The sequence below is a fragment of the Mangifera indica genome, chromosome 8, assembly GCF_011075055.1.
Source record: "Mangifera indica cultivar Alphonso chromosome 8, CATAS_Mindica_2.1, whole genome shotgun sequence".
Classification (NCBI taxonomy): Eukaryota; Viridiplantae; Streptophyta; class Magnoliopsida; order Sapindales; family Anacardiaceae; genus Mangifera; species Mangifera indica.
Window position 1 is genome coordinate 9,991,799 of NC_058144.1, and position 24,678 is coordinate 10,016,476.

The 24,678-nt window shown below is 31.8% G+C and overlaps 2 protein-coding genes across 2 annotated transcripts; both read left to right on the top strand.

Annotated features, from left to right (window-relative positions):
• Positions 1-842: 842 nt before the first annotated feature.
• Positions 843-1,655, top strand: LOC123223958. The gene has a single exon (XM_044647452.1). It carries the CDS (start codon positions 843-845, stop codon positions 1,653-1,655), a length of 813 nt encoding a protein of 270 aa, XP_044503387.1.
• Positions 1,656-17,977: 16,322 nt separating this feature from the next.
• On the top strand, positions 17,978-20,702 carry LOC123222510 (carbonic anhydrase 2-like). Its single transcript, XM_044645331.1, has 10 exons — positions 17,978-18,230; positions 18,692-18,753; positions 18,956-19,102; positions 19,193-19,241; positions 19,344-19,460; positions 19,544-19,597; positions 19,690-19,775; positions 19,891-19,996; positions 20,096-20,254; positions 20,522-20,702. The coding sequence occupies exons 1-10, from the start codon at positions 18,048-18,050 to the stop codon at positions 20,558-20,560; spliced, it is 1,002 nt and encodes a 333-aa protein (XP_044501266.1). The 5' UTR covers positions 17,978-18,047; the 3' UTR covers positions 20,561-20,702.
• Positions 20,703-24,678: the final 3,976 nt, after the last annotated feature.

Sequence of the window (24,678 nt, forward strand, 5' to 3'; positions counted from 1 at the left end):
GATATTCGTCACTCTCCCTCTGGTCACGTCATCATTGATGACCAGAGGGAAAGTGAAAAGAAATTAGAGATTTGGGAGGATGAAAGTTACTTTTCAAAATTCAGACATGAAGGTAAAAGTTAATTTTTAAAATTGAAAGAAAAAATGTGATTAAATTATATAACTTGAATATATACAGTAAAATAACGGTTTTACCTATAAATTTAATAGAAAACTTAACTACGGTTTAAAGATAAATAGGTACTTAGATTTTTCATCAAGTATAGATATATTTTTTAGATTAAACTAAAACTTGAAAGAAAAATATTCCTTTTCCCTTTCGAAAAACTGTTTGGGCGCTTTGGGTTACTCTAGTCTCTAGGCCACGACTCTTTTTGGTAGCCGCGACGATTTAAATCGCTTATGCTCTGTTTTTTCCTGTGGCTGGGGCTATCAAGACGTTTCGGCTCGTTAAGTTGGCCCTTGCATGCGTCCTGGATTCAGTAATTCCAAAGGCTGAGGCTGACCCACCATACCATCATCGAATTTATACAGTGATATTTGAAAATAAATTTTTTTACTGTTAAAACGCGCAATTTTGTCTATTGACATAAATCAGGTAAAATACAAAGACGATTCAATACGCCAATTTGGCCGTGTGTGATCTGAGCACGTGTAAAGCAACGTGTGAAACAAAACAAAGAAATATCCCAGAAGAAGCTTAAGAAGATTAATAGCGTTGAGCCGTTTATTTATTTACCCTTCCACTCTTTAAATTTCCCAGCCGAAACTCAGAACTCCAACTACTCAACTCGCCATTAACTCAATAAACCTGAACATTAAACTCTCCTTTTGTTTTAGATATGCAAAAAGAAGATAATGGTATTGATTCCTTTTCCTCTTCGGTGTCGTTCTGCCTCAGCTTCAACAGCTACGCCTCTGCTAAACTAGCTGATATAGCCTCCAAGGTTGGCCAAGAGGAACAACGAAACGACGACGGCGACGATGATTTCGAGTTTGTTTCTATCAAAAACGATCCCGACGCCTTTCAATTCTCCTTCGACGGTCAGATCCCTCAGGGTTTTCCGGTGTTTAATCAGGATCTTCTATTAGATAATGATCAAAATGATGATGATGATCAGAAGATTCGGCTACCGTTGAAGAATCTGTTCATCGAGGGAGATCCGCCGTCGTCTTCGTCGTCAGATGCCGACGAACTCGAGGGTTTACCAGAGGAAACGTACTGCGTTTGGGTACCAAACAAAAACAACTCACTTGAATCATGCCCTTCTCCTAACAGATGCCAAAAGAGCAACTCGACCGGTTCATCGTCATCGTCGGCAGCGGCAAGATCATCAAAACGTTGGTTCAAGTTTCGCGATTTGCTTAAACGAAGCAACAGCGACGGCGGAAAAGACCCGTACGCTTTTCTCAATAAACCAAAAACAAATCCTCCTCCTCCTCCTGTTTCTGTTTCTAAAGCGAAAGAGAGCATGAGTGAGGTCAAAGCCACCGTTAAAACGAAACCCGTGTCGGCACACGAAGCATTTTATGTGAAAAACAGAGCCATCAAACAGGGCGACAAGAAGAAATCATATTTGCCATACAGACAAGACTTACTGGGATTTTTCGCCAGTAATGTTAACAGCATGGGCAAAAGTTTTCCACCATTTTGATGGACTTGGGTTAGAGAATTTCAAGAGTTAAAATTATTTATTTGTAAATAATAAATAATTTTGTAAGCCAGTATCTTCTTGGTTGCTTAAATCAATAAAGAATAAGCACTCATTTGCAGATCATTTAATTCCATTGGGATGATGGGTGTTAAGAGTTTAAAGCTTAGAATTTGCCACAAATTTTAGTTTGTGTTAATGAAAGCTCAATTTTGCTCCCCTCTTGCATCTGATTGTTACAGCACACAATAGCCAGGCCCCATTTTTAGCTGTAACCTACCCATCCATATTAAAGGATTTTATTATAGCTTCTTTAATAATCCTACCTGGTCCTACTACTTACTAATGAAGTATAGAGTGTAGGCTAGAAGACTTATTTCCACCTAGTGTTATATTCGTAAATTTTTTAAAATTTAAATATTTACTTAATTTTGATTATTATTGTTGAAACTAAAATTATCATTTAAAGATTTTATTTGAAAGTTTTTTTTATGTTGATTATAAAAATTAACAATTTTTTTTCTAACGTCAAATATTTCAGGTTTAAAAATTGCCTTTTTCCTTTTTTCTCAAGTTTAGGGTTTGCACAACCTCACTATTTTGTTCTAAAAAATTTTAGTTTCAATCCTGCTTCATCTTCAATTTCTTGATTGTAATTAATGACCTTCTCCCTTTGTCTTCGATATTTTTATTACTGAACACAAGTTATTAATGTCTATCTCTTTATTATATCTCTATTGTTTGACGTGAAAATCAATCGAAATTGAATAAGCGATCACGCTCAATTTTGACCTCTTTGATGCTTTACATAGATGAGAGACATTAAAGAGGCTAGTGACGAGAACAAAATAAACCGTTCATTTCACATCAACACTAAACATGTGAAATAAACCAACAAATTTACATCTTATCATTCATAGGTGAATTTTATTTATTGGGGCTAAAGATTTTGGAATATATGGGAACAATCCCACTAAAGATTTGAATTGGAAATTACGTTCAAGATGAGCACGTCATTGTTCATTTTTAATAGCCTTTTTTCTATATAAGGGGATTGATAGTAAATCTTTATGATGAGTCAATATGCAACTCCACTTGCATTTCTTTTTTGATCGTCTAGTCATGCTGTGTACAAAGTAATAAAAAAAAAAAGGCCTGTTTGCTTGGGTCATCTCTTTTCATGGCACGTCGCTTCATGCATAATTTAATGATCTCTTTTATCAATATTCAAGGGAATTAGGAGTTTTCGGAGAAGATTAAAAAATAAATCAAATATTAATTGTGTCTACTTAAGCTTAGGCATATACCCTTTTCACTTAATTAACATCCAAAGACGGCATCGTTTAAAGTTCAAGTTTACTTTTTGCTACGTGGCACATCCTCATTAGCTGTGTTAGCATTATTGTTTTTGCTGACCCGGTGACATGATACGCATTGGTGTCACGCTGAATTTTCATTGCCCATTCACTGCACAATTCAAAACAAAATCAACAAAATAACTGTAAAAGAATGCTCATGTAAAGAATGGCCAGATGCTTACAATCTATTCAAATCGGTGTGGCCCGTATCACATACAAAAATGTTGAATTATACTATGGGTCACCATTCAATCTCGTTTTCAAATGCCACTATCTTATCACATTTTTTTTAACTGTAACAATGAATAATTATACTATAGTTTAAATGACAAAAGATGAATTTCATATATAATAAAGAGCAATGATATGTTTACTTATTTTTGGTACACAATTCATGTATACAGTGATGTATCATCATGTAATTAGATGATTTTAAAATATATGTCATCATATGATAAAGAAACATTCAATCACATGATAATACCTCATCTGTGTATATAAATTGTGTAGCAAAAATGGGTATACATAGTTTTATTGTATAATAAAACATGAGTTCAAATCTTATTTGATGATATATCAATATTAAAACTTTTGATTTACCTAATTTAATAATTGTAGAATTGATAATTAGATCCGAAATTTATTCTATCTGATTTGATTGATTCGTTTTTATAAAAATGATGATCAAACTCAGATGAGATTTCCCATTATCAAAAAAAAAAAAAAAAAAGAATAATTGTGACTTGGTTGGATTTTCCTAATTCTATCAAGCTAAGAAACTTGGTTTTGTTGTTGGGTGAGATCAAGAGAAGAAAATGTTGTTAAAGTTCTTGAGTGCATTACAACCTCCACATTTTGTCTTGTCACCCTTATTGATTGATAGTACACCCTATGCCCACATGCACAAGCCTTATACACAAATCACCTCAATTGACTTTTAATATATAATTGATTTCTCTTATTATTTCTAATTTTGTCTCCACCACTACAATGGTCAGGACTTGATCTCGATTGGACTCTAATGGCTAACTAATGTTGATATTACTAGTCAAAACAAGGTTGATTTGGACTAAATTCACGCTTAGATCTGATTGTTAAAACATTGTTTGAGATGCGATTTGTTACTAGTAACAAACTTTTGTCCACTTGTAATCTTTATTTAAAAAAATGTATATTCAATCAATCATACATATGGTTAATCTTTCTTTTATTTTGATTAGACATAGTTGATAAGTGTTAGTTTGTTGGCTTAATGGGTTCTCTAAAAATTCAAGATTTATATCGTTAAATTAATGATATTTATTTGTACAAGTAATAATTATATTGTAACACAAATCAGATAAATATAAAAATTATTTTCATCATATAAAATGATGATTTTACTCTTACATATAAATTTTTTTTTTACTCATAATTAATTAATAAGAGTAAATGTTTAAATTTTTGAAATCTTATACATATATATTTATCTTTGTATTAAAACTATTTCAAAGTTTGTGAGGGCTCATATAACTTAAATTATTGAGAATTTTTGATATTCCCAAAAATTAAAGATTGAGAATCTTGGATATTTCTAAAATCAAAGATTAAGAATCTTGAATATTCTCAAAATTAAGGATTCAAAATTCTGAGTATTCCTAAAATCAAAGATTCAAAAAAAGAAATAATTGATTTATTGTTGATTCACAAGATATCAGAATTAACAATTTTCAAGTTTTATATTGTTTGTATTGCAACTGTAAATTACTATTATTATTTTATTTTTTTAGGCCAAAACGCTTATTCTCATCTAAAGTATGTTGTATTTTCAAGTTTTTACCTTTTAATTTTGAAAAACCTATTTACCGACCCATAAATAGATAAAGGTAATAAAACCCTAACCCTTTAAAATTTTATTTTTTTTTCTCCTTAAACTTTAAAACCTAATCGTTCCCTTTAAATCAAATTTAAAAAAACAACATTTTCTTTTATAGGGTTTTGTTTTCAATTCTCCATAATATTTAGTGTTATTGTCGATAGTATTTCTCTCTTGACTCTTTCTCTTTCTCCGATGGTGTCTCTTTTGACATTTCTCCTTCCTCCAATCGACTATTTAAACTAAAAAGACGAAGACAAAGATGAGAGATCTATTATTCAATTGCCATTAAGTTCAGCATATACTATTCAATTTATATATATATATATAAATAAATAAAATTACAATTGCTTCAAATAAATATTAATTTAAATTGTAATGATCGATATATCATTATATCATATAAAAATTAAAAATAAAATAATATTTAATTAAATCATATAATATATTATTAATATTTAGAAGGATAAAAGATTTATTCTTCTCTATGGTTAATTTATTTTGAAACTTTTATTCACTAAATTTTAAAAATTTAAATACTTATCTATTACTTAAATTTTCAATTAATTTAATTTTGAATAAATGATTTATCCTTTCCACTATAATAACAAAAATACCCACCATTCGCAATCTTTTTCGTGATTAATTCCTGCCATTTCCGGGCCTGGTTGCACTTCACCTTCTGCATTTGTCGTGGCCTCTCTGATCATCAGCACTATCGCCTGACCATCATGCGGCCATCCTTCATAGCCGTCGTCAACCCCGTCGCCCCCTAGTACGCCACGGTAAAGTCTGGTTGTGTTTTGTGGAATTCATTGGTATTTTGTTTTATTTTGAATTAGATAGAAGTTGTTTTGTTTGGTTGACGCATTGTTACTGGAATTGATTGGAATTCTGTTGGAGTTTGATTATCGGGAGTTTACTTCTGTAGTTTGGTTGTTGTGGTGTACTGAAATGTTTGTCGAATCTCCTGTGAAGACTTACCTTGTGTTTGCTTTCAATCAGAAAAAAAAAAAAAAAAAAAACAATGGTGTGTTTGTGTTGCATTCTATGGTTTCGAGATAGCCAGAGGAGTAGTTGTAAGTCCATGGCAATGGCAACTGCGAATAATTACACCTGAAAATAATCTTTACAAATATTACGGTTTGCCCTCAGATTCTTGAATTTTAGGCCAAAATTTTGGTGCTCATATGATAATTTCTGGTGGAAAAGCAAAGAAAAGAACGAATGGAGTTGGGCGTGTTTCCAAGAGGAGAAATTGTTGGGGTTCTTCAAGGAGGCAGGAACTGCCAGGTGAATGGGCGAGCAATGGTGGGTGGAGGAGCCGGCGGGGTTGGAGCCCTCATGAAGCTCAAATCCGGAATATTAATTAAAATAACCTTTTTTTTTATCTTTTATATATATAAAATTATATATTTTTATTATATAAATATAGTTATTTTTTAAGTTGATTTCGCCTTTAAATAAAGAAAGTTATAGGATTTGCGGTTAGTCGGTCGGCCAACCAAACACCCGACTAACCAATTTTTAAAAATAAATTGATTGGCCAACTAATTTTTAAAAAATAAATTAGTTGACTGAGTGTTTGGTTGGGCGACTAACCGTTTCACTGTCAAAGTTGTATGAAAATTTTATATTTTCATTTTATTTCACTTCATATTTCACTTTTAGTTGAGGGAGTGAATGAGTTTTATGTGTTGATTGGGTGAGTTTATGCTTGATTTAGATATTTTATGTTTTAGATTTTATATATATATATATATATATATATAATAGAAAAAAAATATGACTATATATATCTACAAAGAAAAAAAAATTGGCTATTTTAATTAATATCCCAAAATCCTATATTTTTAACATTTTGTTAAGAAAGAGAGGATTGGAGTTTGTATGCATATTAATTTATCGGAATGTTTTCTTAATATTACTAATTAAATATTAATTTATTATCAATTAATAGATTGATATTTAGATTTTCAAAATTTAATGAATGAGAATTTCAACAATACCCAAACCTTGGGGGGAATAAGTCTTTTAGCTCATTCAAAATGATACTTATTATATGTATACATAAATATGTATACATTGCATGGAGAGGGACAAGTTTATTACAATTCACTAATACGTGCTCTCCATTAGGTATTATAATTATACACATGATACATTAGAATCAGACAGAAGTTGAGGAGATTATCGAATCTAAATTTGATATTATATACAAGTTCGTCAACCAGTTATAAATACAATATAGAATATTTATTATGATCACATTTAGATATTACTCCAAATATGAAGCTCATTAGAGAAAGAGAACACCTGAGAGATGGAAACCTAGTAAGGAAAAATATAACATTTTATTTTCTAAACCAAAAGGGAAATTGATAAAGTTTTATTATTTTTAATATATTATTGGTTAAATAATAATTTTGCTCTTGAAACTAATTGATTCATTTAATTTTAAATATTCATGAATGAAAATTTGAGTTTTTAATTTGAGGATTCAACCAACTTTTGGCGATAATAAGTCTTTTGGCCAATAATAAATCATTTTTTTTGTTGGGAGAAAGTTTATCAATATTTAGGATGGGTCTAAACGCACCAATCAAATAATTGTGTTTTTGTTAAAACACCAATTTCGTGTGTGATTAGAAATTATAAAAACCCATTAACTATATTATGGGAGTGGTAGCTGTATAATCCAGATTGCAACCAAACATAGGGATGACAATGGGGAGAGGTGAGGAGGAGATCTTAATCTCTATCATGACTTAACCTTATTATAGGGATGACATGATTCTCTGTCTCCTTTTTGTGAAAAAGAATCTCCTCCTGTCTTCATTTTAAGTACTAAATTATTCCAATAGTGTATTAGCTATTTAGACAACATGTCATTATTTAATTAGGTAATGATGACATATTATCTAAACATTCAATTAAATACTTAAAATTGAGGCGCATAATATTGTTATGGGTGGGTAGTATGTTATACCAACTTATTCATACTAAATTGTTTCCGAATCTCCTGTTTATATTGATTGGGTAGATTATTAAATAATATTTAATATAATAATATTTTATGTACAAGTAAATATTACAAATTTAACCATACAAATCTCGGATTTCTAGGGAAGCAATTAAGCCAACAAACTAAAGCTTTTCAACATTGTCTACCAAAGTGAAGGAGAAATTAATTATATGTACTATTGGGGATATTAATTAAAATAGGTAAAAATTTTTCTGCTTATACTTTTTTAGGTAAACGTACAGTAGTTTTACTTTTATAAGCAAATTTTTTTGTAACTCCAAAAATATCCTCCCAGCCCTGTATACGTAGGCACTGGAAGGAAGGTTTGAGTGCACTGTACATATATTTTATATATATATATATATAATATTATATTATTATATATATTTATTATATTATAATATTATATATAAAATATATAATAATATAATATATATTTAAAAATTATTATTATTATTATTTATATATATTATATTAAATATTATAATATTATAATATATTTATTTATTTATTATATTTTTTTATATTATTTAATATATATATATATATATATATATATATATATATAAGGGTGCGCGCACCCTCACAATTTGTTTATATATATTAATCAGGGTGCGCGCACTGCTCACGCACCGCGCGTACTCCGCACGCACTCACGCACTTAAGTTTTCTTTCCAGCGCCTACGTATACAGGGCTGGGAGGGTATTTTTGGAGTTATAAAAACATTTGCTTATAAAAATAAAACTATTGTGCGTTTGCCTAAAAAGGTATAAGCGGAAAATTTTTTACCTATTTTAATTAATATTCCGTATTATTGATTGAATATACATATATTTTTAATGAAGATTAGAGATGGACAAAGTGTTGGTGCAAGCAACCAATTGCATCTTAAACGATGTCAGATTCAACCTGTATATCAACACTAATCATTGGAGTTCAATCGAGATCAAATCCCGATCATGGTAAATATAGTGATAATATGAGAAATAATAGGGGAGATATATTATATATCAGAAGTCAATTGAGGTAATTTGTGTAAAAGACTTGTGCATGTGGTCGTGGGGTGTATTGTCAAACAATAAGGGTGACAAATATGTGGGTTGTTATGCATCCACGACCACCATTGACAACTTTTTCTTCTCTCAATCTCACTCGACAATAAGACCAAGCTTTTGAACTTGATAGAATTAGGAAAATCCAATTAAGTTACAATAATTCAATGTTGCGGATAAGAGGAATGTGATAATATAATAACATTTGAATAAGAGATTAAACTGTGACTTAGTACAATTCATTTGATTGAACCATAATTTACTAAATTCAACCTCTAAAGAGTTTGTAAATAATAAATCAGACTAGCCAATCTATCAGATTTCAATCGGATCGGCTAATCCAATGTATAGGTTTGACAATAATGGTCTCAAATAGTGGTGCACCTTTATTACCTAACAAAGCCTATATACTATCTCACAGCGGTTCTTGTGAGTCATTTGTTAATTATAATTTTTATCTTATATTCCCACATACACTAATTAGCTTGCAATTATTTTGTAAGTACAAAACTATGCAAGAAAGGAATATAAATGCTTATGAAGATATTATTGAGGACATAAATTAAAATTAAAGGCCTATCGGGAGGGAAGAGAATAATGGTTCCATCACACACCTACTGAACATATTAAGGTTCCATTCATCTATAACCTGAGTTTCTAAAAATGACATAAATTGTTATTTATTAAATAAAGCGAACATTTTATATGAGAGTGGCTTTAATTTTGGATAATATTCCAAATAGGGTTGGATTTGAGTTAAGCGGAGCTCGAGCTCACTTGAGCTTGAACTTTGTTCGGTTTATATATAGTTGAGCTCGAGTTCGAATTTAAGCTTGTTTCGAATTCAACTCGACTTATTTTTCGTTATTAAAACGATGTCGTTTTTGTATCAAAATTTTTAATTAGAAAATTTGACAAATAGCTCAAGCTCGAGCTCGAATAAGACTGACTCGTTTCAAGCTTATTCTAACTGAATGGATTCAATTCGAATCCAACCCTAAATTCCAGGCATCTTTCAAGTGACTTGAAGTCATAAAGTTATCAATAAAATTTAAATATTAAAATTTGATTGAGAGAGATTTTAGTACTTGTAATGTGTAAGCTCTTGGAAGCTTCTTCAAGGTGTTCTTCAGGTCTCCACTGTCTGTTATAGTGGGTAAGTTAAACCATCCATCCACTCTGACGAACAATACAATCTGAAATAAAGAATTTTTATTTTAAAAAAAGAAAAAAAATCCGTTGCATTTAGTCAAGTAATCAATATTTGTATTCATTTAAAACTGATTTATCTGAAATATATCATTGAATAAAATTTGTCTGATTAGTTTAAGTAGTTCATATCAAACTATTTTTCTTCAATAGACTTCTTATCTTCTCCTTTTAAAAATAGTTCATTGTACTATTTTGTTGCCTCTTTCCGTATGTCTTACACATTAACCTTTAAGATTGTCAAACATATTATGGTAAACTAGAATACATACATACATACATATATATATATATATATATATATATATATATATATATATATATATATATATATATATATATATATATTGAGCATTTTTGATATATTTTTTCTAAATTTTATGCCTCAACACAATTATTCTATGAAAGAGAAAACAGTTTTACATAGCATCAAAGAAGAATATATACAAACTTACAAAGGAATAACAAAAATCCAATCTTTGGAACACCAATTATGTTAAGAGAAGCTTTACCTACCTTCCAAAACATACGATAACGGCACTCAGGACTTTCCATATTTTTTAGAATATGACGAAAATCCATATGAAGACTTGGGATACTGACTGATAATCCCACCTGAAAGAAGAAAACAGCTGTTTATAACAAAAATTTGAAAAAAAAGAAAAGAAAAGAAAGAATTCGAAGGAGTTGAAATTATGCAAAATTGATTCCCGAAGTCTGTTTGTGACATTGATAACTGGAAACAAAAAACCTTTTGGGGTTAAATTGTTATGGTCAAATGAAATGATTAATATGGTAAACAGAGGAATGAAGCAAATATTTTACCTGCACCATGATAATGGAACTCGTCGGAGGTAAACTACGAAATACAACCTCCGGAAACGCCATAACAATAAAAATGAAAATTAAAGCGTAGACAACAACCAGATCAGCTTGTTTCTGTGTTCTAGCTTTCTTTACCCTGTCAGCTAATAATATCTTATGATCTGGCATCGAAGATGCATCCGGCTCCGTTAACACTGACGATAAAACTGATGAATCTTTACTATTCAACCCAGAATCAGCCCATGCAGAAGCACGACCATTCATCATCATCATCATCAACCACAGACACTGCATCATCACTATCGTAGCAGTTTTTAACCACTTCAAGGTTTTTAAAATATAGTTAAGCGCATGATTTTCATTCAGAATTTCTTTTGAGGAGCTTGATCTCATCCGTTGCGCCTCAAAGTTGAAACGGGGTGCGATATTGTTTTTGCCAGTTGATTTTGAAGAAGTGAGTCCACTAAGCTTTTCACTATAAAACATGGAAATTTGGTACTCGGTATGCGTTTAACAGATTTAACACAAGAAGAATCTCCGTGAAAACTTTTTCCTCGTTTCAGCGATAACCATGTTGGGTTTGCTTTGAGTAACAAAGGAGTTGCCATGAAACTCTGAATAGCTTAGAAAAAAAAACCCAAATACTTGAAGCTTCGGAACAATATGGTATTAAATTAGCGATACTCTATATTTGAGCACTGTATATATATTCTAAGTAGGCTCCTTATAAAATTACTTTTGTTGAAAGGAAAAAAAAAATTTACTTTCTATACATATATTAATTTGTTTAAACTTGCACTTTTTCAATTTGATTGTATTAATTTGTATATCTACTAGCATTCCTATTTAAATGTTATCTAGTAATTTTCCTATTTAAATGTGATCTTTGAGTAGAAGGAATAAAAAGGAAAAACCTATGTGTGTGTGTGCGTGTATATATGTGATAAACGAGCCAACTGGAAAAGCGATTAGGGACTTGAAATCGTAGTGTAATTGATTATTGTTATGTGATAAACGGATGAAGCTTGGCGTTTTACATTTTGTTTTGTTTTTTACCTTAGGCCAAGTCACTATATCCCACCCAAGCTTTTATACAAACCCAGTTTCTCATCGGTTAACTATCAAAAATACAAATATTCATCAATTTATTAAATTTCACCGTTACTATTAGAGATAAAATTACCATTTAGAAAAATTATATAAACTCCTATTTTTGATTACCCTAAAGTTAAATTTTTTTTTTTGGTCCCCTAACCTCATATTCTCAAGCCCCCCCCCCCCCCCCCCCCCCCCCCCCCCCCCTTAAGTCTAGGGTTGCAAACTTTTTCTCATATACAATCACCCCCAATGTTTTAGAAAGTTATAGTTGAACCTAGCTTTCTTTCTTCTTCTCTTTGTGACAATTTGTCGAGAATGGTGGTTGAATTTCTTTCTCCTTCCTTCCCTCTCTCTCCCGATCACCTTCTCTTCACTATGCGACTGTCTTCATATGATGAAGACTCGATGCTAAGTCTTCATTAGACGAAGACCCTTCATCTTCGTCTGAGATGAAGACATGTAGTGGTCGGGAGGGAGAAAGTTGGTGGCTGAAGATGATAGATGGTCGTTGTAGATCAGATTTGGAAACTAAGAGAGAGAGAAGAGATGAAACTGAAATGTTTTAGAAAGTTAGGGGGTGACTATAATTAGAAAAAATATAAGAGTTTAAAATCTTAGACTGGGGAGGGGGAAAAGTCATATTTTGAACCTTGAAAATATGAAGTTAGGGGGCAAAAATAAATATTTTTAAATTTTAGGGCAATTTAAAATATAAGTTTAAATAAATTTTTTAAATAATAATTTTACCTTTTACAGTAATAGTAAAATTTAACAAACAGGTGGATGTTTAAATTTTCTATAGTTGGTGGGTGGAAAGTTGGATTTGTATAAAACCTTGGGTGGAAAAGATTCATTTGGCCTTCCTTAAATTTGTTTTGAAGAACCTTGTCATAGTCCTAACTAGCATTGCGATGCAGTTGCGCTTGATTCTATTGTTCATTTTGTCCATGTGGCGTACATAATGGCGAACCTTGTCCCCATGGAATTTTATTAAGGCCAAAAGACTTGTATCCACTCAAGGTATAGTGAAATTTCAAACTTTCATATTCAAACTTTTAAAATTCAAATACTCATTTATGAGTCAGTTTATGCTAAAAATCTCAATTAGAAAATTTAAAAAATTGTAAAATTGTCTTTTACTAAAAAATTTAAAAAAATAAAATTTTATCACATTTTTCCCCTCAGGTTTAAAAATCTTACAATTTTCCCATACCAAAAATTTTCAAGTTTTGCAAAGTAATCATTTCACCCTCAAATCCCTAGGTTTTCTTTCTCCCTTTTTTGGTGATCATTTTCGGTGATGGTGACCATCTGAAGAAATCTAGGAGAGCCAACAACCATCTTCGATTGATGAATCCTCGTCTTCTTTGATGAAGAGATGACGTCTAGGAAGAGATGGAGACGTCTGTCTCTTTCTAGACGTCAACAAAGAGATGTCCTGTTGTCTCTATTGATGAAGAGACGTGAAGATGAAGATTCGTTTGCCAAAGATGGTTGTCAGCTTGCCTGGACTCTTCAAATTGTCGCTGTTGTCAGAGAGAAGAGAAAGAAAAACTAGGGATTTGGGGGTGAAATAGTCACTTTCAAAATTTAGAAACTTTGGTTAGGGCAAATTGTAAGATTTTTAAATTTACGGAGGAAAATGTAATAAAATTTTAATTTTTTAGGAAATGACGGTTTTATTTCTAATCCTAATTAAAATTTTTTATAAAAATTGACTCATGAATAGATATTTGAGTTTTTAAAAGTGTGAGAGTAAAAGTTAGGGTTTCACAATACCTCGGGTAGGTACAAGTTTTTTGGCTTTTTATTAATTGTAGTTTAGATCTTTGACGTCTCTAGTCTTTCGGTAAACTATATTCAACTAAATTCGAAAGAGTTTATGCTTAGAATTACTTCTTATTGCTGTAGAATCTATACATTTGGTTTTTCCAGATATCCTATACACTTCATAATGCAAAGTGATTGATTTTCATTTCTGGAATTTGAGTAGAAGTTGTCCGTGAAAACATGCTATTACATGCATCTAAGTGGGCATGATATAGGCTAGCAGACTAAAGGCACAAAGTGGAAAAATAATTCTGTAAACGAAACAGAAAATCGGGGGATTGATTGCAAATCTATTAACGAGTCATGTCAAAAATCCGGTATCTTAATGATCAACTACCCCCTAAGGTAAGTAAAGATGTTTGCGCCATTGTTTGAATGTGTAATTTATTGTGTTGATGTATGTTACACACCGTTGTTGAATATATCGAAATATATAACTGTTATTAGTTTGAGCATACATAGTGTTTGTTCATGCCACATTAAATTTTCCATATGTTCTGTCGCAGGGACACTGACTCCTTTGATACAAGTAAGAAACCATCTTGTACAACTGGTTTTGATCGCTCTACACTGGATTACTGATACTTCCCTTCATGCTGCTTATAATTTTGTCACTGGATTGCATGAATGCAGACCTGACGGGTTTGTTTTATTGTTAACTATGCCATGGAGGCATAGTTACTAACTTTTTCAGTATTTTCACAAAAACCCTTCTCTAAACCTTAATTTAAGAATTATTTTGTAGAACATAATTGAAAATTTTGAATTGATTACATTGCTGGTTTGCTTAGATTATATCCTTGCAGCTTCGAGAATCTTTTTCTTTGCTAAAGATTTTCTCACAGCAATCAAAAGATTAGTGGCTAGTTAGGCAAAAAGTCCTATCTGAAATCTTCAATGACAAAAATCATTCTTAAATCCTCTTCAAGTGTTATAAAGGTCTTGGCGGTCAAATTTACAAATATTTCTAATTACAGACCGCCAATTGCATGGGCAACATGGGATCTCATAGCTATGGTGGAACGTGGTGCACATGATGGACCAGCAACACATGCTGTGACCTTTTTGTAGAATGGACAGGAGGTAATTGAAAAATTGGGCTGTAACTTCACCCTCCGTTATTGATATTTTTTTCCATACATTTGTATCTCTTGAATTTCATGTAAGGCTAGAGCCCACTTTAGGAAAAAGTTTCAAGCTAGATCATTATATCTGCCGCCCTTACATCATTAGAAAACTATTTGTTTTAATGGTTCTTCTTTGAAGTTGAGTTTGTGTTACAGGAAGAGGATGTAAAGTTGATCGGAGATTTTACAGGAAACTGGAAAGAACCAATCAGAGCTATCCACAAGGGTGGATCAAGATTTGAAGCTGAGGTTAGACTTACTCAGGGATATGGATTCTTATTTTAAAAATTCCCATGCTCTACTGAATCTGGAGAATGCTGCTTGATTGACTTTGGTATTTTATCTTATTTTTGAGCTTAATATCTCTAACCTTTCTTTTTCCTAACATAAATTACCGTTTGAGGTTGAAGAAACCCAAACAATTTCTTTCTAGAATTTGATAAAGTTTGTCGCCATCAGGTGCTACTATAAGTTCATTATTAATGGGCAACGGCGGCATTCAACAGCTTCACCGATAGAAAGGGATGAACGTGGCAATGTCAATAATATACGAGTAAATGGGAGAAATATGATTGGTCCCAGAAAAAATGGCCGTAATATGAGTAAATCTTTCAGAAGATGACAAATATAAAATTGTATTGATTTGTTGACTCGTTAAGAAACATCAAGTAATTAATATTCGTTAAATACCATCATCCTTATTTTCACGTAAACCCAAAAGATTGAAAAATCATTTATAAGTTAAAGTAACAAAAACACCAAAAAGACATATAAAAAATTCATTTATGAAACAACTATGGGTGTTTTCATGAATGGTGAAAATATTCGGGGCAAACATAGATTATTTGTCTTCTATAAATTATATTCAATATTTTATTAAACAGTAAGGATAACAATGTTGAGGAGATTGATATCCCCATCCCCATCCCCATCCCCATTCCCATTAAGGGGATGATAACAATTATTTATCTCTTTTCTATATCTGTGAAATAAATATTTTTTTTATACCCTCTCAGTATGATATAAATATATTAAATAATAAATTTTAGTAAAATTTTAACCAACATATTATTTTAAATATTATAAATATCATATATTAATTATCTTAATATACACAACAAAAATATAAATAAATTTAAAAAATATAAATAATCTAAAACTATAAAAATATGTTAGTATTTTAAACAAAAATATTAAATATAAATGGGTGGAGATCGGGGTAGGGGTTAGGGGAGGGGCAAGGTGGGGACATATGTATCATAGTCTCCGATTATGCAGATTTTTTTCATTCCCCTTTTCATTCTCTTTTTGTTTCTATTGAGAAATCTCCTCTTCATTAAAGTCGAAGAGAATCAAAGATTTTAAATTCAGATCAAAATTATCTTCTTTATAAAATAGAATATGTGTATTAAACTGAGAGACAAAGTGTTCTATAATATTTAAAATTAGTACATTCATAATTGTTATCATTTGTAGGATCAATTGATGATGTAATATTTCATTTTACTATTTACATGTATGATTATATTGTGTTCCAATCATTTTGTTTTCACTTTGCATTACTGGAATTAACGAAGAGTGACATACATCTGTAACACTTGCCATAATTGCAATTGAAATAGGTTGAGTGGATAAAAAAATTGATGGAATATCAGAATTTCAAATAAAAAATCCTAGATTTGAGGTTTTGCCAAAAATGTAATTAAGCCTATAACATATATACTCCAAGGGCAAGGGGACCACGATATCCATCTAAGGCAGTCTTAAAGAAACATGTTGATGATGTGTTGCTGAGTTGCTATTACTTATTAGAGGTGACCAATCTGTAATTTAGAAAATAAATTTAGCAGCCACATGTGTGTCTCTTCAATACATGCCGAAATGATGACAAAATAATGTTGACACTATGTTTCCAACGTGATCAATCATTCAACGAACATCCCATGTGTATATATATAAACTGATGATAGTTTCCAGTAGACAAGGTGATGCACTTTCTTAATTTATCGGTCAAGTCTATATATAAGCGACATTTTTCCAATATTAATTCAACTGGAAGGGACGACAAAGAAGCTAGCATCTCTGCAATGGAAGATGGTTGTGTAATTTCAGTGCTGGCTTTGTTCAATGAACATACCCGGTTTGTATCCATGCTAACCCCAGTTCCTCATCTCTCTCACTTTCTCTCTCTTATTAAATGTGTATACCTTATTCTCACTGTTTTCTGCTACTGATTCATAATAAATTCTGTATTAATTATGTCCAATTTGAAAGCGGAAATCGCAGGGATGTAAAATTATGTTAAGGGTTGGGTTAAATTCAACAACAAAATGGACTGAGTGGATAGTTCCCCATAACAAAATAAATGTATTTGATAACAGGAGTTACACTACAGTCCATGGAGATTATTTCTCTCTGCAATTTTAAAAGAGACCACTAAAATCGTGAGGCGGAGTTTTCTGTCGGAGCAAATCCATGAAAATAAGATTGTGGCCAAAGCTGTCTTGATAAAAAGTTGATAGAATAGAAGGGATGGGAACCCAGAAACCGCACTATCACCACAACCTTGTTTTGTTGATAGACTCTTATCCATCAATCCATCATCTACACCATTGATTTCCTCAAATCATATCCCCTTCTTTTACCCCCATATTCAATTCTTTCACCTTCATCTCCTTGTTTCTCGACACGTGTTGCCCCTTGATTCAACAAAAATAGCCACAGATAGAGAAAGCAGAAGGGATATTTTCTCTGGTGAAATTAAGAAAAATCGTATGCATGAGGATGCATGCATGCATAATAAGATACAGGCAACATAATTATAATTAATAAAATTAATTAATTGAAATTTAAAATGTTTGTAAGGTGTGATGGGGGCAAATGTTTGCATCTGGGACGTCTATGCCTCATCTACAAAATTAGAAGCTCTCATTCACCCATCTTTCGCTTTTAAAACGAGGGGAGTGCAAGTTGAAATATGGTATAAAGCCATCCAATTCTAATCTCCCTTGCACAATGTCGGCCGCTTCAGTCAATAGCTTGTGCCTTACCTCTCTTTCCCCCGCTCAGTCCTCAGCTAAAAGAGCCGCATTACGTCCTTCTGTTGTTGCTAGTCTCAACTCCTCTCCTTCTCCTCCCAATCTCATCAGAAACCAACCCGTTTTCGCTGCCCCCGCCCCCGTCATCAATCCTTCTTGGGTACTCCCTCCCTCCCTCCCTCCTCCATTTTACTGTCAAGTTTCATAATTTGACATGATCATATATTCATATTTCCATGAAATTTACTGTAATTTTCTAAGTTGATAAGTTTCAGGTCCTTTTTAACGTAAAACATCATACACTTTTATGTCTAGTGCTAGACTGAACTTAATTGTTGTCTACGTGGCAATAAGCCTGAAGACGACTGACCTACAGAATGACACGTGGTCATGTACAATAATTTTCTTGGATTGACCATTCAAACTGGAAGAATAAATAACGCAAATTTATCATCTGGAATGGAGATGATAAAAGCTCTTCGAGTCTTCCTGTCTGTTCTTTTTTCTAGTCTCGCGTACTTGTCTTTGTTTATTTTCTTCTTCTCTACTGTAATGTTGTTAGTGGAGTTTTATATATTTCTGAGATAAACTTAATCAGCGATTTAATAAACTGATTTGCAGAGAGAAGATATGGCAAAACAGTCTTACGAGGAGGCCGTCGAAGCTCTCAAGAAACTTGTCATGTAAAACCTCTTTCCACCTAACAGTAAACTGTTCTTCACTCACCTCTTTTGTTTTTATTCTCTTCGTCCTATTTCTGTGTTCACGTTAGCTTCCTGTAGTAGTACCACTTCACATACGCACGTGCATATTCTTTTCTCACAATCATTACATACATACTGTGTTTAATTTTTGGCCACCGTACATGTTTATTGTGAACTGCAGCGAGAAGGAAGAGCTGAAACCTGTAGCTGCTGCAAAAGTAGAGGAGATAAGGGCTCAGTTGTCGACTCCATCTGGTACCAAACCCATCGATGATTTATCTGAGAGGATGAAGGATGGCTTCATTTTCTTCAAGAGAGAAAAATATGAGTATTCTTCTTTTTCACACATACGTTTTGATTTAAAATTGAATACGCTTCCTTATTTAGCTTAATATTTATTCTCTGTTTTCATATACAGGAAAAACCCAGCTTTGTACGGTGAGCTTGCCAAAGGCCAGAGCCCTAAGGTACATATCTCTAAATTTCCAACACATCTCATGAAAATTTCTCTTAATTTTGGAAACTGGCTATTGATTCAATTGTTTTTTTTTTATTTGAAACAATTGCAGTATATGGTATTTGCTTGCTCGGACTCGAGGGTTTGCCCATCACATGTGTTGGATTTTCAACCCGGGGAGGCTTTTGTAGTCCGTAATGTTGCTAATATGGTTCCAGGATTTGATCAGGTTCTTCACATAATTTATATCATTTCTTTGAATTTATTCCTTTCACCGTTCAAATGAATGACGTTTTGATTCAATTCGATCAGACTAAATACGCTGGAATTGGATCTGCCGTGGAGTACGCAGTTCTGCATCTCAAAGTAAATTCACTAAGCTTTTACCTAATAGTTGTTGTCATATTATGGTCACAAAAGTGAATGGATTTGTAAGTCGAAGTGTTAATTTCTCACAGGTGTCTACCATTGTGGTCATTGGACACAGCGCTTGTGGTGGCATCAAGGGACTCATGTCTTTCCCATTTGATGGAAACTACTCAACGTATGACCCATTTCTTTATAAAAAAACCCTTAATTTTCTTAACATTGCTTGCGTGTAAAAATCACTCTCAGTATGAAAACTAATACACTCCAATTGGTTGATTGATAATATGCAGTGATTTCATAGAAGAATGGGTCAAAATTGGTTTACCTGCCAAGAAGAAGGTGTTATCAGAATGTAAGGATTTGGATTTCGGAGCTCAATGTTCATACTGTGAAAAGGTATGTTAATTCTTGCAATCTTTAATTGCCCTTTATGTATCAACTTGTTGTAAATCATACCCTTTTATATTATGAATGTGTGAATTGTATATATTGCAGGAGGCTGTGAATGTGTCCCTTGGAAATCTGCTGACTTATCCATTTGTGAGAGATGGGTTGGTGAAGAAAACACTGTCACTCAAGGGTGGTTATTATGATTTTATTAAAGGAAGTTTTGAACTGTGGGGACTTGACTTTGCGCTTTCTCCATCACTCTCTGTATGAACATCAAACATTTATCAGTGACCCCCCATCTCTGTTTCTGTTTCTATTTCCTCACTATTTTGTTAATTTCCTGCAATGTACCCTGTATGCTTTCATGAGCTACAAGTAATTCACAATAAATATATATAGTTGGACAGTATCAGAGTCTTGTTTTAACAATAAATGATCATTAAAAGTTTTCTTTTTCCAGGAAGTATGTGTTGGTACCATAATTGGCTTTATTCACTACTGCATTTTTCTTCTGTTTTTTGCCCTTGTTAGGTTAAAGATGTGGCCACCATACTCCATTGGAAGCTCTAGGGACAAGCATAGAGGTAATCAGTCATCACTGCAAAGATGAGGCTCCTTTACTTCATTATAGCATAAACTGGGTTGTGTAGACAAGTCCTATTATGGAGTCCATCTCAATTAATTAATACTGTTCTGGCAAAGTTCCTTGACATTTTCTAGCTTCTCAACTTCTCGATCATCCATTTGCAGAGTTAGAAACAGAGGTTTTCTACAACCCTGGAAACCTTTTTAGTTTTTCTGATATTTAGATTGTTAAAAACGTTAATTCGGTAACATTGAACTTGAAAAATTCTAGTAAAAAAAGGAACAGACAAAATTTAAAACAATAATTGACAACATTCAGTATCTCCATCATCCCTAATCAGTTTACCCACTTTGTTATCTCTCAACTAGATCAAGTGCTATCAAAATTAAAAGTCAATAGATATTCAATCTAATAATGTTTTTACAATAATATTTTCAAAGGGATTATGATCAGACCCTAATCGGTTTTCACATACGGTACCATTTTCCAATATGTTCTGCCTAAAATGTGAAGGACAATGGCTATGAATGATTTGATGATGCTCTGTCCTAATATGGCTGGTGTATTGACAGTGGTAAGGAAGACCTCTTATTGTTAAAGTAAAATACCAAATTGAGAGAGGCCACCAAAACTTGAACCTTATCTAGGGTTTTTACTTTCCTCCACTATTTCTTTTCAACCTTACTATAAGTGATTTACAGTTAGGGTTGGATTTGAGTCAAACTGAGTCTGAACACAATATGGCTTGGTTTTAGTTCATTCTTTCAGTTGGCGAACCCGAGCTTCGGCTCAAGCTCTTTGAGTCTAACATATTGACTGGTCGTGTTCAACTCGTTAGTCAAAAGTAGAGTTTGGGATCGATTCGAACTTAATTTAGGCTTGCCGGATGTTATTCTTGATTAATCACACCACACTGTTGACTTCGCTAGGGAAACGACTAGCAGTTGTCGTAGAAAAAAAGTGATTTTGACTCCAATGGGTCATTGCCGAAAATGAAGGGTTGCTTGACAAAGCAACTTCAATTGTTGAATGCGGACGATTGCTTTAGAGATGACAAAAATGTGATCGATTGGCGACTAAAAATCTGATAGGATTACATTAGTTGATGGAGGGATGAAGAGAGGAGTGAAGAATTGAATACTGCTAAGAAATGAAGAGTTTCACAAGAGAGAGAGGGAGGGAGAAGTGTAATCTTGGCCACGGTTCATGAATCGACGATTTTGGTTCAAAAAAATAAAAACCTTGAATCAAAACAGTTACAGGATGGTTAGTAACCGGTTCGAAACTGACGGTTTCAATTCATGATCTCGGTTCGAAACTGACATTGAACCATCAATTCTAATACATGACCCTAATTTATTTTTTAAATTATTAATTATAATAATTGAAAATTAAAAAAAAATGTTTGGATTTAATTTCTCAATTAAGCTTCTCACGTATCTTTTTAGGGTTTAAAAAAATCAAAACCTACGTAGTTCTTTTACCTTTGCATATCTGATAGTTGACAATATCCTTTTACTTTATCATTCACCTCCGCTATCTTGACTATTGGTTCTCGTCATCGAACTATCCATAGTTAAATTAAACGATTTTTCATTGAAGTCCACTTTTATATCTTATTGGTGTAATTCAGCTCTTGTCCAATCGTCCACGCATAATTGAGCTTCAATAGATTCGGGAGCCAAACTTGATCGTCTTTCATCCAATATATTACTTCCTTGACTAAAAGTTTGTTCTACTGTGACAGTTAATATTAGTGCTGTTAGAACTTGTTTAGCAATAATTGCTAATGTTGGAAAGGTTGATGCACATTAACTTCACCATTCTAGAACTAGAAAGTCTTTACCTATATTGTTGTCACCAAACTCAAAAATAGTAGTTAAATAAATATCAAGCTCCGAGGTGGAGCCTAATATTTCTCTTGGTCTTTTGCCCCTTTGCATCATTATACGATCATCATAACTCATATTTTGGGTTGATGATGGGGCAATAGGTGGTAGAGAGAAAGAAGAACCACTTTGGTTACTATAAATTAATGAATATTCAACATAAATTTCCTTAATTAAATTCATAATGTTAGTTATAGTTAATAAAATATTAATTTCATTCTCACAATCTAACTGTATATATTCATAATATAATGTTAAATAATCTGTAACACAATCTAATTTAAACCTAGGATCAAAAAAACAAACAACAAGAAAAATTTCTGGAATTTCTATATAGTAAGTTAACCATTTTGTTTTCATTAAAAAAATAGTTTTTTTTTTAGAATAATTTCTTGTTCGGCTTCTTGCAAAGCCCCAATAATATTAACAACTTCATTTAAAAACAAATGAGAAGTGAGATAATAAACTTCATTTAAAGTATAAGTTGCATTATTAAAATTTATAAATATATTTAAAATTATTTTACAAATATCCCAATGTTGGGGATATAATATAACTTGTGGCACATTTTGTGAAATAAATATGCACAATAATTTCTTATAATCAAAAGACTCGTTGAGTAATTCATATGTTGAATTCCAACGAGTCGGCACATTTTTAAGAAATCTTTTTGGTCATCTATTATGTAGTTTACAAAATTTATCTCATTCTTTCATAGTTTGGGGATGTGTCAATAAAAATGAAATTGTTGTTTTTATTGGACTAATATAATTATTAAAACATTTTAAACCATTATGTACACATAAATTGAATACATAACATGCATATCTAATATGAAAAAATCTACCACCTAAATTGGGTTTGCAAATTTTAGTTAAATCAGTTATTGAGACCGTATTTGAACGTGCATTGTTAAATGAAATTGAAAAAATTTTAAAAACTAATTTATATTCTTCTAATATTCCTTTAATTATTCTATAAATATTATCGCTCGTATATCGGTCATCAAACACCCTAAAAACTAAAATTCTTTTTTGTAATTGGAATTTATCATCTATCAAATTACAAGTTATATCCATATAAGAGTGAATTTGTCAATGATCACTCTAAATATCACTACATATAGACACACGTCCATCAAAATTTATAAAAAAATTGAATTAATTTTTTTTTGTTTTTTATATAAACTTAATAACGATTTTTTTAATGTATTTTTTGGAATAGTTTTATGTGCAGGATTTAATGTAGTTTTACAATAATTATTAAAACCTAAATTTTCACCAAAACTAAATGCTAAATGATCTATTGCTACCGTTTTTACAAATTCTTCCTAACTTTTACTATCACTATAAATAAATAAAGATTTATGTGAAGAACCATATCCGGTTATTTGTGTTTGACCTCTATTTTGCCCCATTTTTTTTGGATGTTTCAACTCCAAGTGCTTTTTGAATGTCCCGTATCCACCTTCTTGTTTGAATTTATAAATTTGTTTACAATAATTGCAAACAACTTCAAAATTACCATCTTCTTTTTGTATTTTCTTGAAATGAATATAGAAAATATCAAAGATAAGAATTTTTTAGGAGTGTTGTTCCATCTCCACCTGTTGTTGATGTTGTTGTTGCTGCTCCACCTCTACATATTGACTTCCACTTTTTTGTGTTGAAAAATCACCTATAAATTGATTTTCATCACATTTGATATATGTAAATATTGAACGAATATCTTAAGACCCGAAAAATTTTCACTACTTGCCATTTTTTGATAATAAATAAAATTAATTATATAAATTATATGATTAATGTTGAAAAATAAAATAAAATTAATTATAGGAATAAATTCTGCAATTAATTATGAATTATATAATAGAAATAGAAATTAGAATTAATAAAAAATAAAGAAAGAATTTGATTGAAAGGTTGAGAGAGTATTAAGAATTGAAAGAATGAAAAATGAGAATAAATGAGAGAGTTTGAAAGATTGAGTGAGAGAGTTGAGAGATTGAATGAATATATATAGGGAAAATAAAAAAAAAAAGGAGGGTGGAAACGGATTTTTGAAATTTTGCAGGGGACAACGGTCCTACATATTGCAGGGGATTCCTTGCAATATGCAGGGACTGTTGGTGCCCCTTTTAAAATTTAAAAAAATAAAAAATTCAAAAAAAATTTAAAAGTTCCAGTTCATAAAATTTGAACCGCTGGTTTAAT

What these genes read in the sequence shown, in the direction of transcription:
- LOC123223958 (XM_044647452.1), top strand. Translation starts at nt 843, where the DNA reads ATGCAAAAAGAAGATAATGGTATTGATTCCTTTTCCTCTTCGGTGTCG.
- LOC123222510 (XM_044645331.1), top strand. Translation starts at nt 18,048, where the DNA reads ATGTCGGCCGCTTCAGTCAATAGCTTGTGCCTTACCTCTCTTTCCCCC. An exon ending in GCTCTCAAGAAACTTGTCAT is followed by an intron (nt 18,754 to 18,955) that starts GTAAAACCTCTT and finishes TGTGAACTGCAG; the next exon opens with CGAGAAGGAAGAGCTGAAAC. An exon ending in TTTGATGGAAACTACTCAAC is followed by an intron (nt 19,776 to 19,890) that starts GTATGACCCATT and finishes GATAATATGCAG; the next exon opens with TGATTTCATAGAAGAATGGG.